This window comes from Impatiens glandulifera, chromosome 4 (genome assembly GCF_907164915.1).
Source record: "Impatiens glandulifera chromosome 4, dImpGla2.1, whole genome shotgun sequence".
In the NCBI taxonomy this organism is placed as follows: domain Eukaryota; kingdom Viridiplantae; phylum Streptophyta; class Magnoliopsida; order Ericales; family Balsaminaceae; genus Impatiens; species Impatiens glandulifera.
The window spans coordinates 58,471,398-58,495,800 of record NC_061865.1 but is presented as its reverse complement, the minus strand read 5'-3'; the positions used below and the strand labels follow the sequence as shown (position 1 = coordinate 58,495,800).

The window sequence follows — 24,403 nt, the reverse complement described above, 5'->3', positions numbered from 1 at the left end:
TCCATCAAAGACATCAACTTTCCTTTCTTTCTTTCTCTTTTGCTTGAAATGAAACTGGGAAATGCCAAATGGGTGGCAAGCAAAACCATGTCATTTTTCCTTTTGTGGCTTACATGCAACTCCCTATTATAGGAAATATTGCCCAAGCCTTCCATATTTCTTTGTTAATAGTCAAATGTTTAATTTTATGTCACTAGAAAAATATGTAAAAGACTATTATACCCTTACAATTACATAATTTAATCAACTTTCAGAGGTTAAAAGTTGTTTTTACCCTCTCTTATTATCCTGTTATTGTAACTTAATTTGAACTAAATCTAAATAATTAGGTCTGATTTATTGTAGGTTAATTTCAAATAACTCATTATCCAATCAATAATATACTCATCAAATACATATTTAATCAAACAAGGTTATTTCTAACTAATGTCTTTTTACCTAAAAAAAACTCATTATTTTTGTATAACCTACATCAAATAAGGTTATTTCTGAAATAATTCAAGATCAATTCAGGCCTAGGTGCCTTGGTTGCAACTTAAATTTTGAATTTTAACCCACTAGGTTAGTTTGATTCATGCTAGCCACCTCAGTTAATAAATCCGGGTCACAAAAAAAAATTCGAAGTACCTCATCGTTTAGATTAAATAATAAGTTGTGTTCAAACAATGAGATATGTCATAAATACCTGTAAAACCTCCAAAATGCTCCCCCGAATCAAAAGCGCCCAAAAGACAAGACATCGGAGCTCCGTGAATAACCTAATTCAGGTTAAAGCCGAGATCGAAAGACAAAACCTAAAGTTGATCATCACCAGAAATCTTTGCAAGAACAAATTCCATTTGTAAAATGGTGAAACCTGTTTCTATCTCGCATTGTTATTTGGCGGTTATACACCTTGGATATGAATTTTATAGCGGAATGGCAATCGAAACACACCCGCAAATTCTTAACAACACGAATAGGGGTTCCATAAGGCGTCTTTAAAAGAGCAAAAGCAATAGCCAATTTTTCTCCATGTCTATTCAAAGCATCTTCTTTATCTTCATCGTCGATATCGAGAAGAACCTCAGATGTAATCGAAACATACCCAGCTCTCTTCATCTCCCTTCCCATCTCGTCCAGCATTTTATATATTTCATCACTCTCATAATGCGACTTATCGCCCGAAACAAATTCGTAAATACGATTATCAATCTCAATCATAGTACTTCCCGGTACTTTCCTAATTCCTTTCTTATCCATCGCTTCCCTAATCAAAGTTTTATTCTCCCAAGACATTGTTTTCGCGTAAATACTCGACAGCAATACGTAATTCGATTCCTGCATAGGCTCGATTCTGATTAACTCTTTCGTAATGCTTTCCCCAAGCCTGAACTTTCCATGAACACGACAACCTGTAATAAGCGTCCGCAATATTATCGAATTTGGCTTAAAAGGCATCTTCTTCACAAACTGTTCTGCCTCTTCTATAAGTCCAGCTCTGCAGAATAGATCAACCATACATCCATAATGCTCAATTTTCGGTTCAAATGAATATTCATTTCTTATCGAATCAAACCATTTCCTACCTTCCTCGACTAGACCAGAATGGCTACAAGCAGTTAGTATACCTATGAATGCGACATCATCAGGAGCAATACCCGCCTCTTTCATTTCTTCAAACATTGAAATAGCTTCCGAACCTTGACCATTATTAGCCAAGCCAGAAATCATAGAAGTCCAAGAAACTATCGTCCTTTTACTCATACCCCGAAATAGTTTCATTGCCCTGTTAATATCGCCCGTTTTTGAAAACATATCGATCGACGCATTACATAGTTCCACGGTTCTAGGAATGTTTTCTTTCTCAATATACGATTCCACCCACTTCCCAAGTTCGAGTGCACCTAAATCAGTACAAGCAGACAAGACAGAGATCATGGTTATTTCATCTGGGCGAATCTTAAAAATCTGCATTTTCCTAAACAACTCAACTGCATCAGATGACATGCCTAACCGAGTATATCCACTTATCATTGCAGTCCATGTAACAGAATCCGACTTAGGCATTTCGTCGAACACCTTACAAGCATACTCAACATCTCTTACACAACAATACATATGAATCAATGTGTTTCCTACATGAAGGTCATGATCAAACCCAAGTTTCAAAACTAATCCATGAACCTGTAACCCTAGATTCATGAAACCAATTCCCGCACAAGCTTTAAGTACAAATGGGAATGTAAATTTGTTGGGGAGGATTCCGCAGTCGAGCATGAGTTTAAAATAGTAAACTGACCTCGTTTTCGAATCGCCGGTTTGAGAATAAGCTCTGATGATGGTGTTGAAGAGAAACGCGTCGTAAGTGGATGAATCGGCGTTTGGGGGGAAAAGGAAACTTGTGGCGTAGTCGACGGCGTTAAGGTCGGAGCAAGTGGAGGTGAACTTGGTGAGGACTAAGACGTTGTTATGGAGACCTAGTTTGAGAATACGATTATGAATTTGGGAGATTTTGGAGGTGGAATTGCAATCCTGGAGAAGAGATAAACAGCTCTGTTCGGCTGCTCTTTTGTTGGTGATGATGGAAAATGAGAATTGGAACGAAGGAACGAGTAGAGATGGATTGACATGGCGACATAGCTCTAGCTTTCGAGACAAATGCAGCATTTAACTGGTTTTCAAGATTAGTGTAGAAGAACCAGAGCACAAGTAGAGGACTGAGGAAGAAGAAGACCCATAAATATAAATATCATTCAAAATCTAATTTTTGTTAACTTTATTTAAAATGTAATTACATTTTTAACTATAATAATATATTTTCTTTAGTGTGACAATTATAAGTTAATTGTATATTGGCAAATTCGGGTTGACATATGAATTAATGAGTAGTTATACTAACTTAAATTTGACATTTTTAAACTGGGTCAAAATCAATTATCTCGAATTCAAATTTAAACTCAAACTCAACTTGATTTAATTGATGTTACTAATATCATATTACTTTATTTTAGATTACTATTTCCGTCTCATTTCTGATCAAACTGGAAAACCTCGGTTTATAATTGTCATCTCTAATTGATATGATTTTGATTCTGAATCAATTATTTATTTAAATTCTTTATAGATTTTTCTAAAACCAAATTTAAGTGAAAAATTCGGAATTATTTTAAAAGATTGTAATTTGGTGTGATTATTCAAATGATCTTTCCATGTTTTTTCATAGAAAAATTTGACGAAATGACACTAAAGATTGTCTTATTTGATATAAGTGTCAGCGCATAAAATTAAACGCGTTGGTGACACTTTTTATTTTTGAGACGATTTTGCCCCTGTCGCGAGAAGTCCACAATCGCGAGACGCAAACCCCGGTTGCGAGACGCAACCGGTATTCACGAGACGCAACCGGTATTCGCGAGACGAAAAATAAAATAAAAAATAAAAAATAAAAAAAAATTGCGTCTCGCAATTGCCGGTTGCGTCTCGCGACAGAAGCAAAATTGTCTCAAAAATAAATTTAAAAAAAAAGTGTTACTAACCCATTTAATTTTGTGCGCTGACACTTATGTTAAATAATACAATCTTTAATGTCATTTCGACAAATTCCCCTCCTCATAAAGGTCATGGAAACAAGTCAAAGAACCATCCTAATATCTTTCTTTATTTTTTAATAAAAACTATATGATTTTATTGGTGTAACAGTTTAATAATAATAAAAAAAAAATTGTTCCTAATAGAAAAATTATTTATTGGGAATGTTCATTTGTATAAAATATTTAAAATAATAACAAATAAATTTAAAAATTATTTGAATGAAGTTAGGTGCTCCTCCTAAGTCCTAACATATATTAATTAGGTCTAAAACAAGCTAAAAGAATAATGAAAACATCTAATTTATAAGAATATTATTTAGAAAACAAATTTATTAAAAATAAAATTCAGATAATTCTACAAGTTTACCTATTGGCAATCATTCCAATACTTATTCCAAAGTCACAATAAATAAAAATTGCAAAAGATGGCATTCTCCATCAATATTCCAATATCATAGACACTAATAACACCTACAAATTGACCCAACTCGAAGCCGAACATAACTTATATTTCTTCTAGAGTCGGGCAATATGAAGTTGTTGTTTCAGCAAAGGTCGAATATAGTCATGATAACCATCAGGAATTACGGAATCATTAAAAGGATCTTGCCATGCTTTCTCATACAACTTTGGGTACACATTACCATCGTATCGCCCCAAAACCGAGTCAAGGAGGTGGTCTGTATGGTTGAATGAGTCCACAAGGGAAACTGCATTCGGTCGGACCTATTTAAGCCAAAAATAAGTTAGTTTATTTGTTTTGGATGGGTCAATGTTTATTTTCTGACTGTTTTAAAATCAATAGAGAAAGGAGAGACCTTGGTGTATAAAGATCTGAGCATTTCATTAGCGAGATGAGCCTGATCAGGATTGATGCTTTTGGTTGCAAGGAAATCGCCTTGATGCTTGTGAAGAAGGGACAGTGCGTAAATGAAACAGAGAACCTCCAACTGTTGCTTAACCCCATAACCGGGGATTTCTCCTTCCAATTTCTCAATAAATCTGATGAAAAAAAGGTTTCAATCAGTTGAAACCTAAATTATTCAAAGATGAGAAGGCAGTAGAAGAATTTTCATTACTTGGAAACAATGATCACTTGACAATGGGCAATTGAAGCCTCAATCAAATCAATAGACAGTTCCGAAAAGCCTGAAAAGCGTAATATTAATATAGCTATTCATATTTGTTGTCATAGGATATATATAGATAAAACCATATTTTCGGATTAACCTTCTTCTTGATTCGAAAACTTTTTCAAGTTAGTAGCACAAGCTACAGCCATCCTTGCAGACCTAGCCTCAAACACTCTCAAGATAGCACCTGGCTTCAACCAATCCTCAGCTGCATGTCACGACAGAAGAAGAAAAAAACGATATTCTCAATCAACGTCTGTTCTTTACAGAAATTCATTAAACTTGTTTTATTTTCTGAAATCTAGCCCATCAAACTCAAATGTCATGAATCTTGATTAAAGATTTACAAGAAAATGGAGATATAAACTACCTTTCTGAACATCAGACCGGAATGTCAATTGTTGCTCTATGCGTCCAAGGTATGCTGTTGTTGTTCCCACTGGTTTCTTTCCCGAATTAAGTTGGGAAACAGTCTTCATGAGAAACCTCGCAACCTGGAGATAAAACAAATGCAAACACCACGAAATCAAATATTATGATACAGATTTCAGTAACGAAATAAAACATTGTATACCTGTAGAAGAAGCACAATGTTGTCTCCTTCATATGTACAGTTTGGGACATATACAGCCAATAATTCAGGTAAACCACTGCTACAAAGATAGCCATGACCTCCACATAGCTTACGGCATTCTTCAATACCATCCTAGAATGAAAAAGAGATGTTCCAATTAAAATGGAGAGTAAATTCAAGTAGGAAAACCACAAAAATCTTTCCATAAAAGAAACAAGACATCTCAATTTGCTTTCACATAGGTAAAGTCAGCACAAATCAGTTTAATGATGAAAAAATATCTCCTCAAAGAGTCCAAATTAAGTATCGAATAAAAAACGATTGACATCGAGCAGCCAGATACAAACTAATGTATATTTCTTGAAAGGCAGTAAAATATGATGTCAAATAACTTACAGCAGTAGCGGTAGTGGTCAGTGACTTCAAACCAGCAGTGCAAGCATGAGCCTCAGGAAGTGTAGAGAAATCACTGGCTTGTAATCTTTGGGTTACATCCGTGTACAACCACTTCAACCATTCACCAACAAATCTGAAAGCATAGGCTGAAGCAATCAAAGGAAACAACCTACTTTGTTGTGTCTTATAATCAATCACCTGAAAACATATTTGGGCATGGTCAATATGCATAAGAATTCATACTAACATGAAAGATCAGAGGTTTTTCTTAGTTACCTGTGTCTCTTCCCCACCATCCTTTGAACCAAATTGTCTACGAACAGCACTATACCTTGTAGCAATACAAACTGCTCTAGATAAGAAGGAAGATGCGCCAGATACAATTGTTTGACGGACATATACCATTGTTCCATAAACAAGCTGTCTTGGAACATCAGACTGTATATATTCCCCTTTCTTTGTGACCTGTGAAACCCTGGATAATTCCAAGACAATTCAGAATAGCTCTTTGTTGGTTAAGAGTTAAAAAAAGGAATTGAAATGGAAAATTGAGTTCGTGTAATCAATTCATCATCACCAGCTCCTAAGATCTTAGTGCTTTAAAAACAAAATAAAAAATCTATTTGAAATGGAAAATTGGAATCTAATACAAAATTAGGACTGTACTTCATCAACATCTGATCTCTTGGAATCCGAACATGATCAAACACTAAGACTCCATTGTCCATGGTGTTATAAGCACCGTTTCCAAATTTCATACCAATATCACCAACAGTAATTCCAGGAAGAGGTGTGTGATCTTCCAGGCTTCGCAGTTGTACAAGAAAACCTGTAATAGAGTTAATAGCCAATGGATAATCATAAAATTTAACTCAAAACAATTATGATTAATAGTTTACCATGCACTCCATAGTCTTGACCCATCGTAATCAGACGTGCATAAACAACAGCATGAGTTGATACTTTACCCAGTCCACCAGGCCACCACTACCCCATAACAACCACATAAGAATCAAAGAAAGACTAAACACTTTAAGCTAAACATGCTTATAACATAGCTATAAGCATTCAAGAAAACATTGAACGAATAGACAAACTCACTTTGCTTGAAGTAAGAGTGGGACTATGAATAACAAACTCATCAGTTTGGGGATCAAATGTAGCAGTGGTTTCAAGACCTTGAACATTTGAACCATGACCAAGCTCAGTCTGCGCGTAACAACCAATTATTTGCATTTTATATGCCAAAGGTAACCATTTCTTTTGTTGTTCTTCAGTACCCTGTCCTTTAATGGAAGGTATAAACATTCCCTAAAACACCAAAAACATAAAAATAAAAGTGAGATAAGCAGTCAAATGTCTTATTTCCATAGAATCTTGAAGCAACATATACCCAGTGGAGATCAGTATATGCAGGTTCATCCACAAAGTATCTCATCATAATTGCCTCTTCTTCTGCAATGATGAAATCTCAATGTTAATACAAAGCTTGATAATCGCCTCACGCACACAAAATGAGATTGAAAGACACTATACCAGTAAGACGAAGCTCTCCCAACTTTTTCCAAGCATGTGCAGCTTTCCTAAGAGTGTTTTTAATCAACTCCTTCCTTCCTAGAGTTACTCTATTATCCTTGCTGAATACCTAAATCACAATCAAGTTTCTACAATTTCTCAATAAGCCTATCATTTTGTTTCAATTATATCCACTAGATCTGCAACTTTAACTACAGAAGAACACATGATTGTTTGATTTGTTTCGATGCTAATCAAACTCCACAAAAGGGAGTTATAAGGTTTAATCAAAACCTTGTATGTGCTTCATACGGATATAATTATATCTTCATGGCGTTCACATCGAACTGCGCCTTGTTTCTAAGAGTGTTTTTAATCAACTCCTTCCTTCCTAGAGTTACTCTATTATCCTTGCTGAATACCTAAATCACAATGAAGTTTCTACAATTTCTCAATAAGCCTATCATTTTGTTTCAATTATATCCACTAGATCTGCAACTTTGAATACAGAAGAACACATGATTGTTTGATTTGTTTCGATGCTAATCAAAACCTTGTATGTGCTTCATATCATACGATTTTATAGATAAAAACTTCAAGGAATCAAAAATATGCATAAACAGAAAAGAAAACGAGCTAGAGAAAGAGAAATTACAGGATCATCGGCAACGAGCTTGGCTATGCGATCACTGACTTCGAAGGCATGGCGAGAACCTGCCCAAACGATCTTCATGGCGTTAACATCGAACTGCGCCTTGTTTCTTTCATGACCTAAGTAATCAACTCCTTCCATGGCTATATTTTCTGCAGATCAAATTTCTCGTAAGAACTTCAATCTTCTTCGATAGAATCGATCTATATAAAGAAGGAAGAGGGAATTCAGTTATAACCCAATATATAGCTAAAACTAGATATTTATTTCTCTCTCTAAAATAATCACACTTTTGGTGGTTGAAATTTTGTTGATCAAATTAAATTCGGGAAAGTTATAAAATGTGTTAAAAACTTTCCATTATTATATTTATCAAAACATAAAATATTATTATATATATATATATATATAAAATAATGGAATAAAAAAATAATAAGAAAAATAATTTTTAAATTGTTTTTGAAAAAAAGTCTGTGTATATTAAAAATAAAAAAAATTGTTTAAGCAAAACGAATAAAAAAATGATAGGATAAAAACTTTACTAGGTTATCGAACTCGTAAGTTTTGAAGAAGGACAATTAACTCCCGACAAACTATACAAATTTTCCGAAAAAAAATCAGTATTCTAACCTAATAATTAAAAAAAACATACATTAATCAATATATTTTCAGCTCATTATTATTATTTATAAATTTGTTTTATTAAAAAAATAACTTTACAAAAATATCAATTTGATTTTTTTGTCTTTATTTAATAATAACATGTTTGTGGTTTTATACTTGATTTTATTTAATTAATATGAATGTGAATTATTAAAATATATAATTAAATATTCAAAGAATTATTAAACTGATTAAATATAGTAAAATATAAAATTAAAAAACAAACTAGTAAGGTCAAACTTAAATTTATTAAAAAATTGAACAAAATCCTAATTTTAATTGTAAAGATTATACAAGATAAATAAGATATCTTAAAAGTTAGGATCTTACTTGTAAAGATTAATCAGGATAAATATAAATGTAATTTTTTTGGTATTGATAAGTTTATATACATTTTATGTTTAATTTTATGTAATAATTGTTAATTTATTTATAGATTAATGGTATATGATGGGTAAGATATATAATTTGTAATGGTATTAAATATGTTTCAAAATCAGAAAATATAATAAAATGATAGGAATATAATATATAAATAGTAATGAGGAAATGGGCAGTTTCGATTCTGATAGATATTTTAAGGTTAATGAATATTTTTTAATTTGTAAGTAAAAAAATTGTAAATACATTTTTTTGAATATTATCCAATGTGAGATATAAATGATAAAAACAATAAATAAGCATTTAAACTATATATCCATCTTTTAACTATTGTCATTAAGTACAAGCATCTTGTCATTAATGAGTTCACAATAATGAAGGGTGAGATTTAAATATACAATTCAATTTTGTTGAGAATGAATTTATTTTAAAATAAATTAACCCGCTTAGCATGGACAAAATTTTAATGTAAGATTGCGATATGTTTTTGTTATTTTAAAAAAATAATAATAATTAATTAGTACGATCTTCACTCTTAACATAAAATTGTATGTTATTCCTGATTTCATTAGGCAATATATTTTTATTGAGTATTGAATTAGATTGAAAATAATACACTATTAAATTACGCTAGTTAAATAAATGAAAACCTTAAATTTTACTTTTTAAAATAAATTAAACTTATTCAACCCATTTTCTATGTCCACATTCTTAATATATTCAATTCATTTTTTAGTTTCCATTCTTAATATATTTTTGACTTGTTTTAATTCGTTTTAACATTTTTTTTATAAGTTTGACTTGATTAACATCTACTTGACCCGTTTAATATATTTTTGACTCGTTTAATATGTGTTAACCCATTTGACATGGGTTGACCCGATTAATATATATTTGATCCGTTTAATACGTTTTTGATTAATTTAACACACTTTCATATGTTTAATATGTGATTAACTAGTTCAATATATTTTGACATATTTAATATATTTTTGAATCCATTAATACATTTATTCGACTCGATTAATACGTTTTTTTATTATATAGGAAAAGTACATCTAAATAAAACATTAAAATTAATTAAAAGTATAAAATTTTAAAAAATATATTTTATTTTTATATTTTTAATTATAATCACATTAGTATTAGTATAAGTAATTAGTTTATAATTTTACTTTTACATTTTTTAAAATTTTATTATAATTTAAGATGATTCATATAATTTTATAAATTATAAAATATCATTTAAAATAAATTATAAAATTTATCTTTTATAAAATAATAAATTATAAGTATAAAATGAATCAAGATAAAATTTTAAAATGTTTTTAAGCATAAAGTATAAAATTCTTTTCAAGTGGGGTAAATCAAAATAAGTTCAACCCATAGTCACAATTAACTTTGCCCAATGATACATTTGATTCCCTATTTATTTATTCATTCATTGAGGAAACTTAGGTCAAGGAAGACATCACATGGAAACAAACAAATATTTATATCACATATTCACACTTAGAGTATTTTTGAATGCAAATTATTGAGATAATAATTCAAATATTCACTCAACGAAAGAATCATAAACCTTGTTTATAATCATTATTCTATATGAACATCTGAGCACACATCATTATTAGAATGAGTTTTTATATATAAGATGAATATGTTATATAACGAATCAGATCGATTCGAAATTGACATTGTAAGCTATCATAGAGCTAAACTTTTGATACATGAATGGTGCTATTTCACCTCCATTTATACTTTTTCATTTATTCTTTATATAAATAACTTTAATTTGTTTTCTAAATATAAATATAGAGGTGGAATAGAGAAATGGATCATGCCAGTTTTTGGGAAGAAATGTTAGATTTTTTAGAATAAAATTGTTTATACAATAATGATTGAGAATTCGATCTTTTACCACCTGGACTGAGATATGTTCACGTAAATTAATTTTTTCATAATTGTCGGTCTCATGATATAAGTTTATTCCAATTATTAATGAGGTTGTTTGATAAAATTATTTAGATTTAATTCAACAAATAACTCATAATTTCATAAATTAATAAAATTATTAACTATAATAGTAAAATACTTTTTTATATTGATCAAATTAATTTTTAAATAATTATAATAATCTCCTAATAACAGCATGGCCAATTTTTAGATTGATGCTCTTTAGCCAACTGAGATTTCAAAAATCTTCTTACAAAACTTATAATTTGGATTTATCAGTTGTTAAAATTTCAAAGGTCATCGTTAATTTATTATTTGCGTTGTATTTATAAACAAATAAAAGATAAATATCACTAATTTAACTACCAAATTTTAACGAATTAAATGTTTTAACTACTAATTCTTTAAAATTGTGGTACTCAACTCAAAACTCCGGATGGGATGTTAGGAATAGTTAATTTTTTTTTTTATAACTTTAACAATAAAAAATTTAAAACAGTGAAATTAAGGAGAAGAGGTACAAAATCAACTTTGGTCCCATAAATAACCAATCTAGACCAATAACCATCTATCAAACAATCTCAAATATATTTGACAAATTAATTAAGAAACACTTTCTTAAATCTATACCTTATCTGAGCTCAAATTAGAAATTTGCTTCTTTTGATTAAATATCTAATCCTATTACAAAAATATATATAATTAGACCAAGTAAATTCCACAATTAGATGAGTCAATAAAATATATTTTATCATTTCACTACATAAATAAATATATATATATAGTTAAACATAAATTAATAAACTTTTTAATATTTTTTTATCCCAAATTCAAAAAAAAAAATTATTTCACGCCTATTACAGATTAGGCCTTATTCAATTTTGGTTATTCAAATAATCCAAAAATATACTGATATTCTTAGGGCTGTGCAAAAAAACCGGTAATCCAACCGATAGTTAACCGGTTCGAGTTTCAGTTTATCTATTTTTCTAATTGTTTAACCGGTAATAATTTAATTATACATTTTTATATTAGTTATTTTATAAATAATAGATATATTATTTAATAATCTATAAATCTTTTTTATTTTATTATAACTTATCGATTTTACTTTCCGTTCTATCGGTTGAGAAGAAAATTTAATCATATTAGTTGGTCAAAGACTAATCGACATAATGAATTTAAATTTTCTCAATAAACATGTAAGAAGCTAACAAAAATAACTATAAAATATATTATATTTTTATGATAAATTTATATATTATAATATATTCATAAATATATAATAAAATATATTATAATAATAAAATATTTTAATATAATATATTTTAATAATAATATATTTTAATATAAGAGAGAAGATAAGAGGGAGAATAGTATAACAGGCATCCGAAAATAATATTTTTTAAAAAAATCATTTCATAAATTTATTACTTAATTTAAAAAATTGAATTATCGGTTACTGGTTAAATCCGGTTAACCGACCGGAACTGACCAAAAGCGATAAAATCATAACCGGTAAAACCGATACTATTAACGGCCGGTTAATCGGTTTATAAAATAAAAGACAAATTGGTCTTAACCAACCGGTTGAACACCTCTAACTACTCATTTCATCCATCAAATCAATCAATTTATTTATTAAAATACCTTTTATTTTAAATTATTATTATTTTTATTTATATATATCAATACTTTTTAAATCTTTTTATAAAAAATAAAAATAAACATCCTAACCTCTTCAAAATCATCATCGATTCATCAGTTTTTCCCTCTATTTTAATAACCCAAACCATACAAGGCCTAAAGAAGAGACTTATAAAAAGAATAAAAGTAATAAAATACTAATTTCATAAAAAGAATAAAAAAATAAAATAAGATAAAGTTGATGAGTATTTAATAATAAGTTTGGAAACAATAGTCAATATAGGACGTCCTTTGTTTACCGGGTTTTAAGCTCAAAACAAGAAAGTTTGCTGTCACTAACAAGAGCTGTTTGATATATACTTTTAAAATAATAATCATTTATAACATCATACTATCAATTTCAATTAAAATTATTAAACCACTTAATTCATTAACTAAGATAAACTTTATTTTTATTAAATTTTAAAATTATTATAACTTTTCCCTCTTTTTTTACAAACAAAAAAAAACCAAGATCAAACAAGGTATAAGAGAGTGAGGGTACAGTGTGTGTGATTAAGAGAAATCCACATTTATATACATATTAATAGGCTTATAGTAATTTGACCCCACACTCACATGCATAAGCATTGATTCCTCCCAACAACCTCAAAATTGTCATTTGCTGCATTATTTCTGGATCCAAAACCAACCATTCTTTTTCATCTTCATCTTCTCCAACTTCAACTTCAAGATCTAAAATGGGTAATTGCATGGAGATATCAAGAACCATTAGTTCAGAAGAAAGCAGATCAGTAGTAGTGGAGCATAACCCAGAAACAGAGGAGGATGATCAGAAGATCAGGAATGGTGTGAAGAGGAGGATCAAAGTGGTTCTAACAAAGGAAGAGCTTGAATGGTTATTGATTCAGCTGCAAAACAAGAGGAAACTTGAAGATGTTCTTGGTGAGATTGAGAGATGCAGAGCCAATATTGTTCAGCCATGGAAACCTTCTTTGCATAGTATAATGGAGATTTGTAGTCCTGATCAAACTCATGTTTTAGATCAGATGGAGAGATGATGATGATGATGATGATCATGGGTTTCCTAGATAATTTCTTGTTTGTAGTAATTTAAGGTCTTTGTTTGGCTCATCATATTATTGTAAGTCTGGATATTATGTTTCTAGCCCTTGAAACAGTGGCTGTCATTGAGCTGGTTAATTTGGATCTTCTTTTTCTTCTTTAGGTTTGGAAAGATGATTATAGTTTCATTTGAAAATTCAAAATTTATGTCATGTTTCTCATGTTGTGAATCGAGTTTGATAATATCACATTTCATATTTGGAGTATGTTTCTACTTATGTTCATAACTTAATGATCTTCAAACTTAATCATAGTCTTTGAACTCGTTAATTCTAGTTTGTATTTTAGGTTGTTCGGTTTGTTTTTTATTGTTATTTTTCAAATAGTTAACTCGATTGTGTGTTCATTGTTTTTAGTTGCATTTTTGGTCACTCATATTTTTTCATTTATATTTTGTTGTGAATTATTTAAAAAGAAATAGAAAAAAATATTCATAATTTTTTTTAAATATGAAATTCAACGAGTAGATACTAAGTAACAAGATTGGTTTATAAAAAAAAAAAATCAATTGTTACGGGTTTCTTTTGAGAACGTCTTAAATGAAAATAATTGACATAAAAAAATTGTTTTTATTTTTCAATATAATTATTATGATAAACCTAAAAAAAAAATATCCTTATAAAAGATTAAAAAAAGAGAGTATAATTTTCTTTTAAACAACAAAATATAAATTAAGTTGAAGGTGGGAATGATACTTATTTTCTAAAATAATAATAATAAGAGCAATAAAAATAATGTGAGATTTGTTAAATCAAGATTAGACAGCAAATAATAAAAGATCCATGTGACAGGAAAAAAAAATGAAGTAGACAATAATGTAGTATTTATTAAATTAATTTTATTGGAGGTTTTCCAATAATATAGTATTTACCTCTAGACTTTTAAATATAAATAAATTTCAATGACTAGTTAGATTGTAGGAGTGACACCAAAATAGTATTGCTCCACATAGTTGTTCAACGCCAAATTACTAGCAACATTGAACTATATATTTTTAATTATTAAATAGTAACAATTTAAAATATATATATATATATAACTAATTTAAATTCAATAATAATAATAAATGAAATAAAACAAATCAAATAATTTTAAAAAAACAAATAGAATATATGGGTAACAAAAAAAACAATATTTAAATATAAATTATTATCCCTCAAATTATTATTTTTAAGTATCTTACCAATTTTAATGATGAGTTTTTCATTTATCTAGGAACCTGTTTGGAAAATCATTTTTCTCATATGGCTTAGTCCATAATGTCATATATTATAAAGTAAAAGTTAACATTGTTTTTGACAAGTTTTATTTTTAGGCACTTCATGATATTGAGCTAGTTTAATTCAATTTATATGATAAACATTTGATAATATTTAACTTAGGTAGAACATTAATGTTATATATGATTGATAAATTTAATTGTTACATCTTATGTTTATTATTTTTATTTGTTTCAACAAACCTATTCGATAAATTAATATATCAATTTATTACACGTACTTATCCACACCAATAAAAATGTCATTTTATTTCTTCAATGTATTTCACCTTTTTTTATATAATTAATGTCAATAAATTTAAGTATTTGAGTAATCATTCCTCACTTAATTGGATTATTATTTAAAAATAAATAAAAGTTTAATTCTCAAAGTTGAACTCTTTTTTTTGAGCTAATTGAGATTTTGACCACTTTTTTAATCTTACTATTTGAGGCTTATTATTATTAAAATTATATCAAATGAAATTTTGTCTTAACAAACGCTTTATTATTTATGTGACATTTATTAAAAAAATTATATAACTAATTTAATTAAGACGATAAACGAGTCAAACCAGGTTGAGCTCGAGCTCGACTCAATTAAGTATTCATTAGTTCGATTCAAACTCGAACGAATTTATAAATTTGAGCTAAATTATTTATTTAAAAGTTTCGGATCGACTTGAAAAACTTAAACTAAAATTAAATTTTCAAATATTTGTGAGGAAAAAATATTTATTTTATTTTAGATTTTAATATTAAAATAAATAATATATATTATTTATTATCAGACTCGAAAAACCTCAGACAAATCATCGAACAAATATATATGAGCTCAAGTTCGACTCGAATATTAAACGAGCAGACTCAAACTTGGTTAAAGTCAAACTCAAGTCGAGCTTTGATCGAGCAGCTCGCGAGTAGCTTGACTCATTTTGCTGCCCTAAATTTAATTATTGAATTTCTCTAGTTCAAAATTTGATTTGATCCAATAAATAAGAAGCTTTAATTTCACCACCAATAAATAAATGAGAGAATAAAGATATGGAGAGCCACGTTGAAAAAATAAGCAACAATTAGAAAAAAATTATCATGTTAAATATTAGAGAGAAAAAGTTGTAAATTTAAAAAATTAGAAAGAGAAATCATGTTCAGAGCATTTTTTTGTCCAACATGACCATGTTCGAGAAAATTCTGTCCCGAACATGAACATTAATTTTTTTCTATAACATTTTAGTTAATAATTTTTTTTTTCACGTGACTTATTTTTTCGACACAATAGGATTGATGTGGAGTCTATCTAACTATCATTACTTAGGGAGAGCTAAATATATATATTTTATTTGATGGGGTTAAATATGAATTTTTGTCACTTTATAAAATGCTAATGAAAAAGCTTATAATATATAATATATAGTTAGTTTGATATATAAATCGAAATGAAGAGTATATTTCCCCGCCAAAAATACATTCCCTTTCTTCTTCTTCTCCGGCGACATGCCAGTCCAATCTAGGCCTGTAATCTTAACCCTTCTTCTTCTCATTTTCATCTTCTTTACTCAACCAATTACTCTGATTCACCCTCAAGAACTCATTAATGGCGTCTCAGCAGAACAACTCACCCCTCAATCCAATGGAGGAGTCTCCGCTTTATTCGTAATCGGCGATTCCTCCGTCGATTGCGGCACCAATAACTTTCTTGGAACACTCGCTCGCGCCGATCGACTTCCTTACGGCCGCGATTTCGACTCCCGTCAACCCACCGGCCGTTTCTGCAACGGCAGAATCCCCGTTGATTATCTCGGTAACTCTCTTGTTCATTTTCTTAGACCTAAATTGATCTAATAACAACTCCTACGATACGAATTTGATGTTTCTTGCTATTTTATATGATCAGCATCATATTTAGGGCTTCCATTTGTACCCAGTTATCTTGGACATGCTGGCTCTGCTGAAGATATGAAATATGGAGTCAATTATGCATCTGCTGGTGCTGGAATCATCTTCTCAAGTGGATCTGAACTTGTATGATTTCTTCTGTTTTTGGGGAAAAACGGCTTAATGCCATTTCATTAAAGAAACCCAGAAGTGGGGAGAATCCAAAATGAGCTAGGGCACAAACCCTAGCTTTGATTAAACCAAATGATTTCTTCTGTTTTCTTCATTACTTATTGAGAATTTCTAACCTTGAGATGATTCTTTACAGGGACAACACATATCACTTTCACAGCAAATTCAACAGGTTATGGATACATTCCAAGAGTTTGTACTATATACAGGAGATGATGCAGCAAATGAACATATGTCAAATTCAGTGTTCTACATTTCAATTGGAACTAATGACTATATTCATTACTATCTTCAAAACCAATCAGATGTACAGTTATTGTATCTTCCATGGAGATTCAACAAGTTCTTAGCAAATTCAATGAAACAGGAGATTAAGAACTTGTATGATCTAAACGTTAGGAAGATAGTTGTTATGGGACTAGCTCCAATTGGCTGCGCTCCTTACTACTTGTGGCAGTTTCATAGCAAGAATGGTGAATGTATTCAGATAATAAACGATATGATAGTTGAATTTAACTATGTTATGAGATACATGGTTGATGAACTTTCTCGCGAACTTGTTGATGTTGATATCATATTCTGTGATGCATTTGAAGCTTCCTTGGATATAATGAAGAACCATCAACATTATGGTAATTTTTGTTTGCCTTTTGGTTAATAATTAGGTCAAATGAAATACTGAACTAGTGATTATTCTTACTTTTGTTTGTGTTGTTTCTAGGGTTTAATGTGACTTCTGAAGCATGTTGTGGATATGGTAAGTATAAGGGTGTGTTAATTTGCATTTCACCTGAAATGGCATGTGAAGATGCTTCAAATCATATATGGTGGGATCAATTTCATCCAACTGATGCAGTGAATGCAATTTTAGCAGATAATGTGTGGTCTAGCAAACACTTGGAAATATGTTACCCAACCAATTTGAAGGGTATGTTAGCGAAGAAAGTCAAACGATAGTCCAAATCGAAAAATGTAATTGTTTCTTCTTTATATTCTTTGATATAGACTCGTATATCTCACACGAACAAAACCATAGCTGGTTGAGAATTGGCATGGCTTTTATGGGTAATAACATTGTTAATAGAGATTCTCTTGTTACAATTTTTGTTTTGTTTTGGATCAATTTTACTTCTTTTGATTTCACTTATCTTGTGTGATAAAGACAAGACACCAATGGCTTTTTTTACCATAGGAAGTTCAAAATTTGAGAAAAAAAAGGTCTAACCTAATAAACTAAAGATTTAAGGTTTGATTTTTACTAAAAATATACCTTGATGAAAAATAAGAAGAAAGATTTTAGGATTTTTCTAGGTGGTTTTATTTTTAAATATTTTGAAAAATAATAAGAGTACAATTGGGTAAAAACTATTTTTATCCAAATGTTTGGGTTGGTATTGAAATTGGGTTATTTCAATTTTGTAGTTTGTTTGATAAACTAAATTAAGGAATTGGATGTCCATAAGAATTGAATTATACATGAACTTCAATTCTTGCTCTCACTTAACCATTTTAATTGCAATTCTAATTATGTTTTAGTTGGTATAAAATAAAATATTTTATTAATTTCAAGATTTGTAAATATAATAATATTTGAAAAATAAATACCAAATCATTACAAATTAATTTGAGATTTTGTGTTACATTAATAGATTCTTATTTAGAAAATAATAATAATAATAATAATAATAATAATAATAATAATTGAGAAATTCATCTCTTCTAGGCCTAGCGATAACAAAAGTTAGATATTCTTAGCTTCATGAGGTATTGGGTTTCAATCCGTCATGCGGTAAGTTCGGTGTCTGGTTAAATGTTTGAGTTTGTTTACAAGTTATATGTTTAACCCGATTTCATTAATTTCTTAAAAAAATAATAATAATAATTGAGGAGAAATGTAATAGAAATAATATAATATAATATAATATAATATAATATAATATAAAAAAATAAAATAATTATTGCTCTACCCTTATCCAAAGTTTCACAATGACCTATATCTCATAAAATAAAACTTCAAAAGTTTTTATAACTTAATTAAAAAAAGAAGGGAGATATGGAAGGAAATTTGAGAAATAAAACGATTGAGAAATAAAACGACATGACGGTCATTTTTTTTATTGGTTGTAAAAGAAAAGATGAGAAAAGAGAGAATTTTTTTCACGTTATTCTCTCGCAATCAATTTTCACTATAAAAATTCACAAGATAAATCTATTATTTTAAAAAAAAAAAAAATATTATGAAGAATGACACTGTTATTTTTTAACTATAACAATAGTGAAGGTTAGTGGTTAAAGTATTTGATTCTAACCCAAAAGTGGTGAGTTCGATTCTTCGTATTTCCCTTCTCTAACCCTAGAAAGTTTTGGGTATATTCATCAAGAACTAAAAAGTAGAATAGCTAATTTTAAATTTTGGCATACAGCAGCAGCAGTTTCATATATTAATTTACGTTATAAGTAGAATTCATTCATTCCCTCTTAGTACAGAATTTGTAACTCAAAAGGGGAACCCACACAGAAACCTTAGAACTAAGAAAAAATGGAATCGGCGCTCAAGGAGAAGATCGAAGAAACGGTGATAGAGATTCTCAGGGGATCGAATATGGATGAAGCAACAGAATTCAAGATTCGTAAATCTGCTTCTGAGAAGCTCGGTATCGATCTCTCTGTCCCCGAACGAAAGAAGTTTGTTCGTCAAGTCGTAGAAGCTTTTCTCTTAGAACAACAGGCCAAGGAGGCGGCAAATGCCGCAGTAGAAGAAGAAGAACAACAAGCTGATGATGAACCGGAAAAGGAAATGGAAATGAAAAAGGAAGTTGAAGAGGAGGTGGAGGAGGAGGAGGAAGAAGAAGATGTGAAACCAAAGATTGTCGGTGAAAAAGAATTCGATGATGAAGGTGATCTCATCATTTGTAGGGTAAGATTTAAGGCCTGCGAGTATTAGTATCTGATTGTTTGTTTTGTGGAATTGAAGTTTACAAACCCTAATATTCAGCAGAATGATTTGATGTTTGTTTGTTTGTTTGTTCTGTGTAGTTATCTGATAAGAGGAGAGTGACGATTCAGGATTTCAGAGGTAAAACTTTGGTGTCTATAAGGGAGTATTATAAAGTAGATGGAAAGGATCGACCTTCTGCAAAAGGTAATGTTTCTTCTTAATCAATATATTATTGATATAGTTTGGATTTCTTCTATTTAGTCTGCAACTCAATAGAATGAATCAACTGAACAAGATGACTATATATATAGCTTTGAACAGGACCCTAGATTAACACCATGTTATTTCAAATCTGAAATATTCAAAAGTTAGAGCTTATCTTTCTGAAACTTCCTCGGAAGAATCTTTCTGAAACTCGAGGAAGATTGATTGAGTAAGGCATTCTCTTGAAGAAAGAACTGGCTTCTTTTAACTTCATTTCTATATGCTAATCATATTATTTAGAATCGTTTTTATTTACTATAGTATGCAATAACATTCAAATTGATTCAATAAGATTATGTATTTACGAGTTTCATCTTTTATAGCCATCTATTTTGTGAGTTATACAATTTTACATTCGGATTACAACCTAGTTTACTTTATCTTTTGTGCATCTCCTTTCCATACATGCTGATAGAGCACAAGTAATTGTTTTCTTGTAAGAGACTACAACAAATTCCTAAAAATTTCTAGACAAAATTGGGGGATATTAAAGTTTGTGAGGACATCCCTTTTGATTCCTAGGTCAATTTCAGGCCAGTTGTTAATTCAATAACATAGTTTTTTATGAATCTATTAGGGCTATGTTTTGTTTATAATTCATATGAATTTTTAAGTTTCAATTTTACAATTCTCTGTTATACCCATCTAAACATAGTTTTAATATAAGGCAGTTGTTATTTCAATAACATAGTTATCTATGAATCTATTAGGGCTAATGTTTGTTTAGAATTCATATGATTTTTTAAGTTTCATCTTTAGAATTTACTATTGTACTCCCATTAGGGCTAATGTTTGTTTAGAATTCATATGATTTTTTAAGTTTCATCTTTAGATTTTTCTATTATACCCCATCTAAACATAGTCTTAATATAAGCTATTTGTTATTTCAATCATATTGTTTTTTATGAATATATTATTGTTTATAATTCGTTTAAGTTTCAACTTTACGATTCTCCATTATACCCCATCTAAACATAGTCTTAATATAAGCCAATTGTTATTTCAATAACATAGTTTTCTACAAGGGCTATGTTTGTTTATAATTGATATGAATTTTTAAGTTTCAACTTTACAATTCTCTATTATACATACCCTCATCTAAACATAGTCTTAATATAATCTAAGTTTTCAAGACTCTTATAGAAAGGAAAGGTTAAATGTCTCTATAAAAAGTGCAATTGTTTCAATTTGCTTAATATTTATCTCTATCATTCTCGGGTTGATTTCTGTTGTTGGGTTTAAAAAAAAAATGTGTGTGAAGTCTGATTTTGGTGCGGTTTGTTTTGTGATGAAAAGGAATAAGTTTGACAGTAGAGCAATGGTCGGCTTTGAAGGACAATGTATCTGAAATTGAGAAAGTCATCAGTAAGATGCAGTGTAGATTGGAGTAGTCCAGGTTTGGTTTTTGAAGATGCAACTAAGTAAGTAAGTCGAATATCGAAACTGATCGATTATCGCTTTTCATGTTAATTCTCTTTTTTGTTGTTCTGAAATGGAGCAAACAATTTAACCTTATGTGTTAGTTTTTGTTATGAATGTATTTTCTTCTCTACCAGTGAGCACTTTTTGTTTGTTTGCTTGTGCATTTGGATTCAGATGAGAAATTCTGAAACTGTTGCTTACTAGGTTTTTTTTTATTATTAATTTCGATTTTCATAAAAATAAAATGTTAAAATGAATCAAACCTAGGGTTTTGAGATTTTTTTAGTTATTTTTTTAATTATTAAATTATTTAATTCATTTTAATAAGAAAACAAAACATCAAACAAACTAATGATTTTATTTTATGAGATATAGGAGTGGTTCAATTTGATGGCTTAATAATGTTGTCAATAACTGTTAAAGAAAGGTTGTTCCATGAGAAATTAAAAGGGATCAATAATTGTTAAAGAAATATGAAATATTCTAATTTAAATATTTATGAATAAACCAGAATAAATAGATTCAATGATTTATTTTCATTTCATCAAAATCTAATTATACATAATTTCAATCTATTTGATAAAATAAATAAATAATTAGTGAAGAAAATTGAATTTTAAGTAATAAATATATGTGTTCAAATTTTTATTTTTTTTTAAAATGTAAGTTCATTATAAATTTTATCACTACAATGACATATACATTATATTTATGAGAGTTAATTAATTTTTAATTTATTGAATTAAATTAAATATTCTTAATTATCTTTTTAATTTAAATAATTAACAAATAAATTTATTTTATATAATTATTTAATTTTAAAAATTAAATAATAAATTGTTTAATTATATATATATTTTTTTACATAATTTTTATAACTATTAACTTTAATTTAAAATATTTTTAATAAAAAATAAATTAAAATATTTAATCTTTTATTAGAATATTTTGGACTTAACATATGTTAAGTTTTATTTTTATTTTACATTTTGAAGACAGATATGTTCAAATGTTACATAGAATAAGAAAAAATAGAAAAAAAAAACGTTGACAATACTCGTATATACATGACTTCTCTTTTCAAATTGAAACAAATGCGTGTAAGATAAATTCATTTGAGACAATCGTATCTAAAAAAAAAAAAAAATCATTCGAAAGTATTTTATTTCTTTTTTCAATTTATTATTTTTATTTTGAGTATTTAACATAATCATGAAGTTAACTTGTCTTCCACTATGATCCAGATCACATTAGGATGATGATTAGATAACTAACCGACCACTTAAAGAATTCTTTAACTACTACATCTCTATTTTTAATATTATCCAGATATTAATTCTTTAACTGCTTTCTTTTAAATAACAAAATAATAATAATAATTCAAATTACTATTTTTGGTGTTTTCAAACTAGCTAGCACATATGCTCAACTATCAGATCCCCATCATTACTACATTTCTAATTATATTATTTTAATCATGCAAATATTACTGTTTCAAGTCACAAATAATAATGGTGTTTTATTTCACACTAATGTTTGTGCATTTCCTTCTATTGGTTCATAGCAGCCAAGGTTCTTATAAGTCATTTATTACAAATAACATTATATTTATATTAATTATGTTGAATTCCTGAAACTTTCTAAGATCTAGTAGGGACATGATTTATACTTAAAAAAGCAATAACTAAAGTTTATATATATATTAATTTGGTTGTATTCTTATTAAGAATGCCCTAAATTAAAATATAAACATGAGTCTAGTTAAGATCGATATAAATATAATATATATATTATTAAAAAGTAAAAACACCATAAATTAAAATTAAAGTGAATGCATAATTTTTATTAAAAATGCTCTAATTGTATATAATATATACACATGTCAAATAATGCTAAATTTCTATCAAAAACGTTCTAGTTAAATAAAAGTACGCTTATTTTAGATAATAAACTTTGATTTAAAAAAAAGAAAACAAATTACTTAAAAGACCAAGAATAAACCACTATTAACAACTTGAGACAAAATTAAGGAATTATCTTTTTCTTCTCATTCTCTAATCTTTTCCTTCAACAAAATTGCAAGCTCCTAAAATTCCAAATGTGAACAAACTCCATATTTGAGAAAGGAATCAAATCTAGATATATCAGAAAAAAAAGAAATAAAACTATTATAAAATCAATGATGTTTTAATATATATATACATATATATATATATATATATTAAATTCAAAACCAATATAAAATCTATCTATACATTATTAGTATTTATTATATTTAAATATAGAACATTTTTCAACTCTTTATAGTTAAAATAGTTTGTTTGATAAGTAAATAATTAATAAAATCAATCTATTTAACTATGAATAATTGGACTCCTTAACACATTTAAGCTAAATGACCAAATTACCCTCACCCTCAACATTTTATTCAACATCATATCAACCAATCAATTATCAAACAAGCTCCCAGGTTTAGAAACCAAATAAAAACAAATATCCTAGATATATTTCTTTTTCCTAAAAAAATCTTTTTGTTAAATCTTATTTCTTTTCAATTACCTAATCACAAAATAAATTAATTAAAAACCCATATAAGATAAGATAATAATAATAATCCTATTCCTCTTCCTGTCCTTTTCTCTATGCTGCCCCCACACAAGACCCAACCAATATTTATTTTAATCTTCTCTCTATCACAAATCACCTCATATCTTCTTTGACATCATAAAGTGTCGGCTATGCATAATCTAGGTTTTTCTTATTATTATTCAAGTTAAAATAATAAAAATATATAATTTCATATAAACCACACCAATCAAACCCAATTGAAAGAAAAA

General features: G+C 28.6%; 4 protein-coding genes across 5 annotated transcripts; 2 read left to right on the top strand and 2 right to left on the bottom strand.

The window, feature by feature from the left end:
* Positions 1-37: 37 nt before the first annotated feature.
* LOC124934242 (pentatricopeptide repeat-containing protein At4g21065-like) lies at positions 38-2,699 on the bottom strand. Its single transcript, XM_047474744.1, has one exon. It carries the CDS (start codon positions 2,647-2,649, stop codon positions 808-810), a length of 1,842 nt encoding a protein of 613 aa, XP_047330700.1. The 5' UTR covers positions 2,650-2,699; the 3' UTR covers positions 38-807.
* Positions 2,700-3,884: 1,185 nt separating this feature from the next.
* LOC124934274 (peroxisomal acyl-coenzyme A oxidase 1-like) lies at positions 3,885-8,066 on the bottom strand. Of its 2 annotated transcripts, XM_047474777.1 has the most exons (14): positions 7,846-8,066; positions 7,212-7,320; positions 7,069-7,130; positions 6,777-6,986; positions 6,575-6,662; positions 6,342-6,504; positions 5,952-6,150; positions 5,676-5,873; positions 5,280-5,411; positions 5,076-5,199; positions 4,803-4,913; positions 4,652-4,721; positions 4,391-4,574; positions 3,885-4,298 (listed from the first exon to the last, which is right to left on the bottom strand). In XM_047474777.1, the coding sequence occupies exons 1-14, from the start codon at positions 7,981-7,983 to the stop codon at positions 4,089-4,091; spliced, it is 1,998 nt and encodes a 665-aa protein (XP_047330733.1). In that variant the 5' UTR covers positions 7,984-8,066; the 3' UTR covers positions 3,885-4,088. The 2 variants fall into 2 exon arrangements, with proteins under 2 accessions (XP_047330733.1, XP_047330734.1); XM_047474778.1 differs by lacking the exon at positions 4,652-4,721.
* Positions 8,067-16,353: 8,287 nt separating this feature from the next.
* Positions 16,354-18,002, top strand: LOC124936597 (GDSL esterase/lipase At5g08460-like). The gene is made up of 4 exons (XM_047477110.1): positions 16,354-16,676; positions 16,770-16,897; positions 17,079-17,574; positions 17,664-18,002. The coding sequence occupies exons 1-4, from the start codon at positions 16,370-16,372 to the stop codon at positions 17,897-17,899; spliced, it is 1,167 nt and encodes a 388-aa protein (XP_047333066.1). The 5' UTR covers positions 16,354-16,369; the 3' UTR covers positions 17,900-18,002.
* A 1,423-nt stretch (positions 18,003-19,425) lies between these two features.
* Positions 19,426-21,715, top strand: LOC124936398 (RNA polymerase II transcriptional coactivator KELP). Its single transcript, XM_047476898.1, has 3 exons — positions 19,426-19,859; positions 19,979-20,084; positions 21,441-21,715. Exons 1-3 carry the CDS (start codon positions 19,482-19,484, stop codon positions 21,533-21,535), a joined length of 579 nt encoding a protein of 192 aa, XP_047332854.1. The 5' UTR covers positions 19,426-19,481; the 3' UTR covers positions 21,536-21,715.
* The last annotated feature ends 2,688 nt before the right edge of the window (positions 21,716-24,403 follow it).

Bases quoted from the DNA above. Each gene is read 5' to 3' on its own strand.
- LOC124934242 (XM_047474744.1), bottom strand. From the start codon at position 2,649: ATGCTGCATTTGTCTCGAAAGCTAGAGCTATGTCGCCATGTCAATCCA.
- LOC124936597 (XM_047477110.1), top strand. From the start codon at position 16,370: ATGCCAGTCCAATCTAGGCCTGTAATCTTAACCCTTCTTCTTCTCATT. The intron at 16,898-17,078 runs GTATGATTTCTT...GATTCTTTACAG, and splicing joins TCTCAAGTGGATCTGAACTT to GGACAACACATATCACTTTC. The intron at 17,575-17,663 runs GTAATTTTTGTT...TGTTGTTTCTAG, and splicing joins GAAGAACCATCAACATTATG to GGTTTAATGTGACTTCTGAA.
- LOC124936398 (XM_047476898.1), top strand. From the start codon at position 19,482: ATGGAATCGGCGCTCAAGGAGAAGATCGAAGAAACGGTGATAGAGATT. The intron at 19,860-19,978 runs GTAAGATTTAAG...TGTTCTGTGTAG, and splicing joins GTGATCTCATCATTTGTAGG to TTATCTGATAAGAGGAGAGT. The intron at 20,085-21,440 runs GTAATGTTTCTT...TGTGATGAAAAG, and splicing joins GGATCGACCTTCTGCAAAAG to GAATAAGTTTGACAGTAGAG.
- LOC124934274 (XM_047474777.1), bottom strand. From the start codon at position 7,983: ATGGAAGGAGTTGATTACTTAGGTCATGAAAGAAACAAGGCGCAGTTC. The intron at 6,987-7,068 runs GTATATGTTGCT...TTGGTGTTTTAG, and splicing joins CATATACTGATCTCCACTGG to GGAATGTTTATACCTTCCAT. The intron at 5,200-5,279 runs GTATACAATGTT...TTTTATCTCCAG, and splicing joins ACATTGTGCTTCTTCTACAG to GTTGCGAGGTTTCTCATGAA.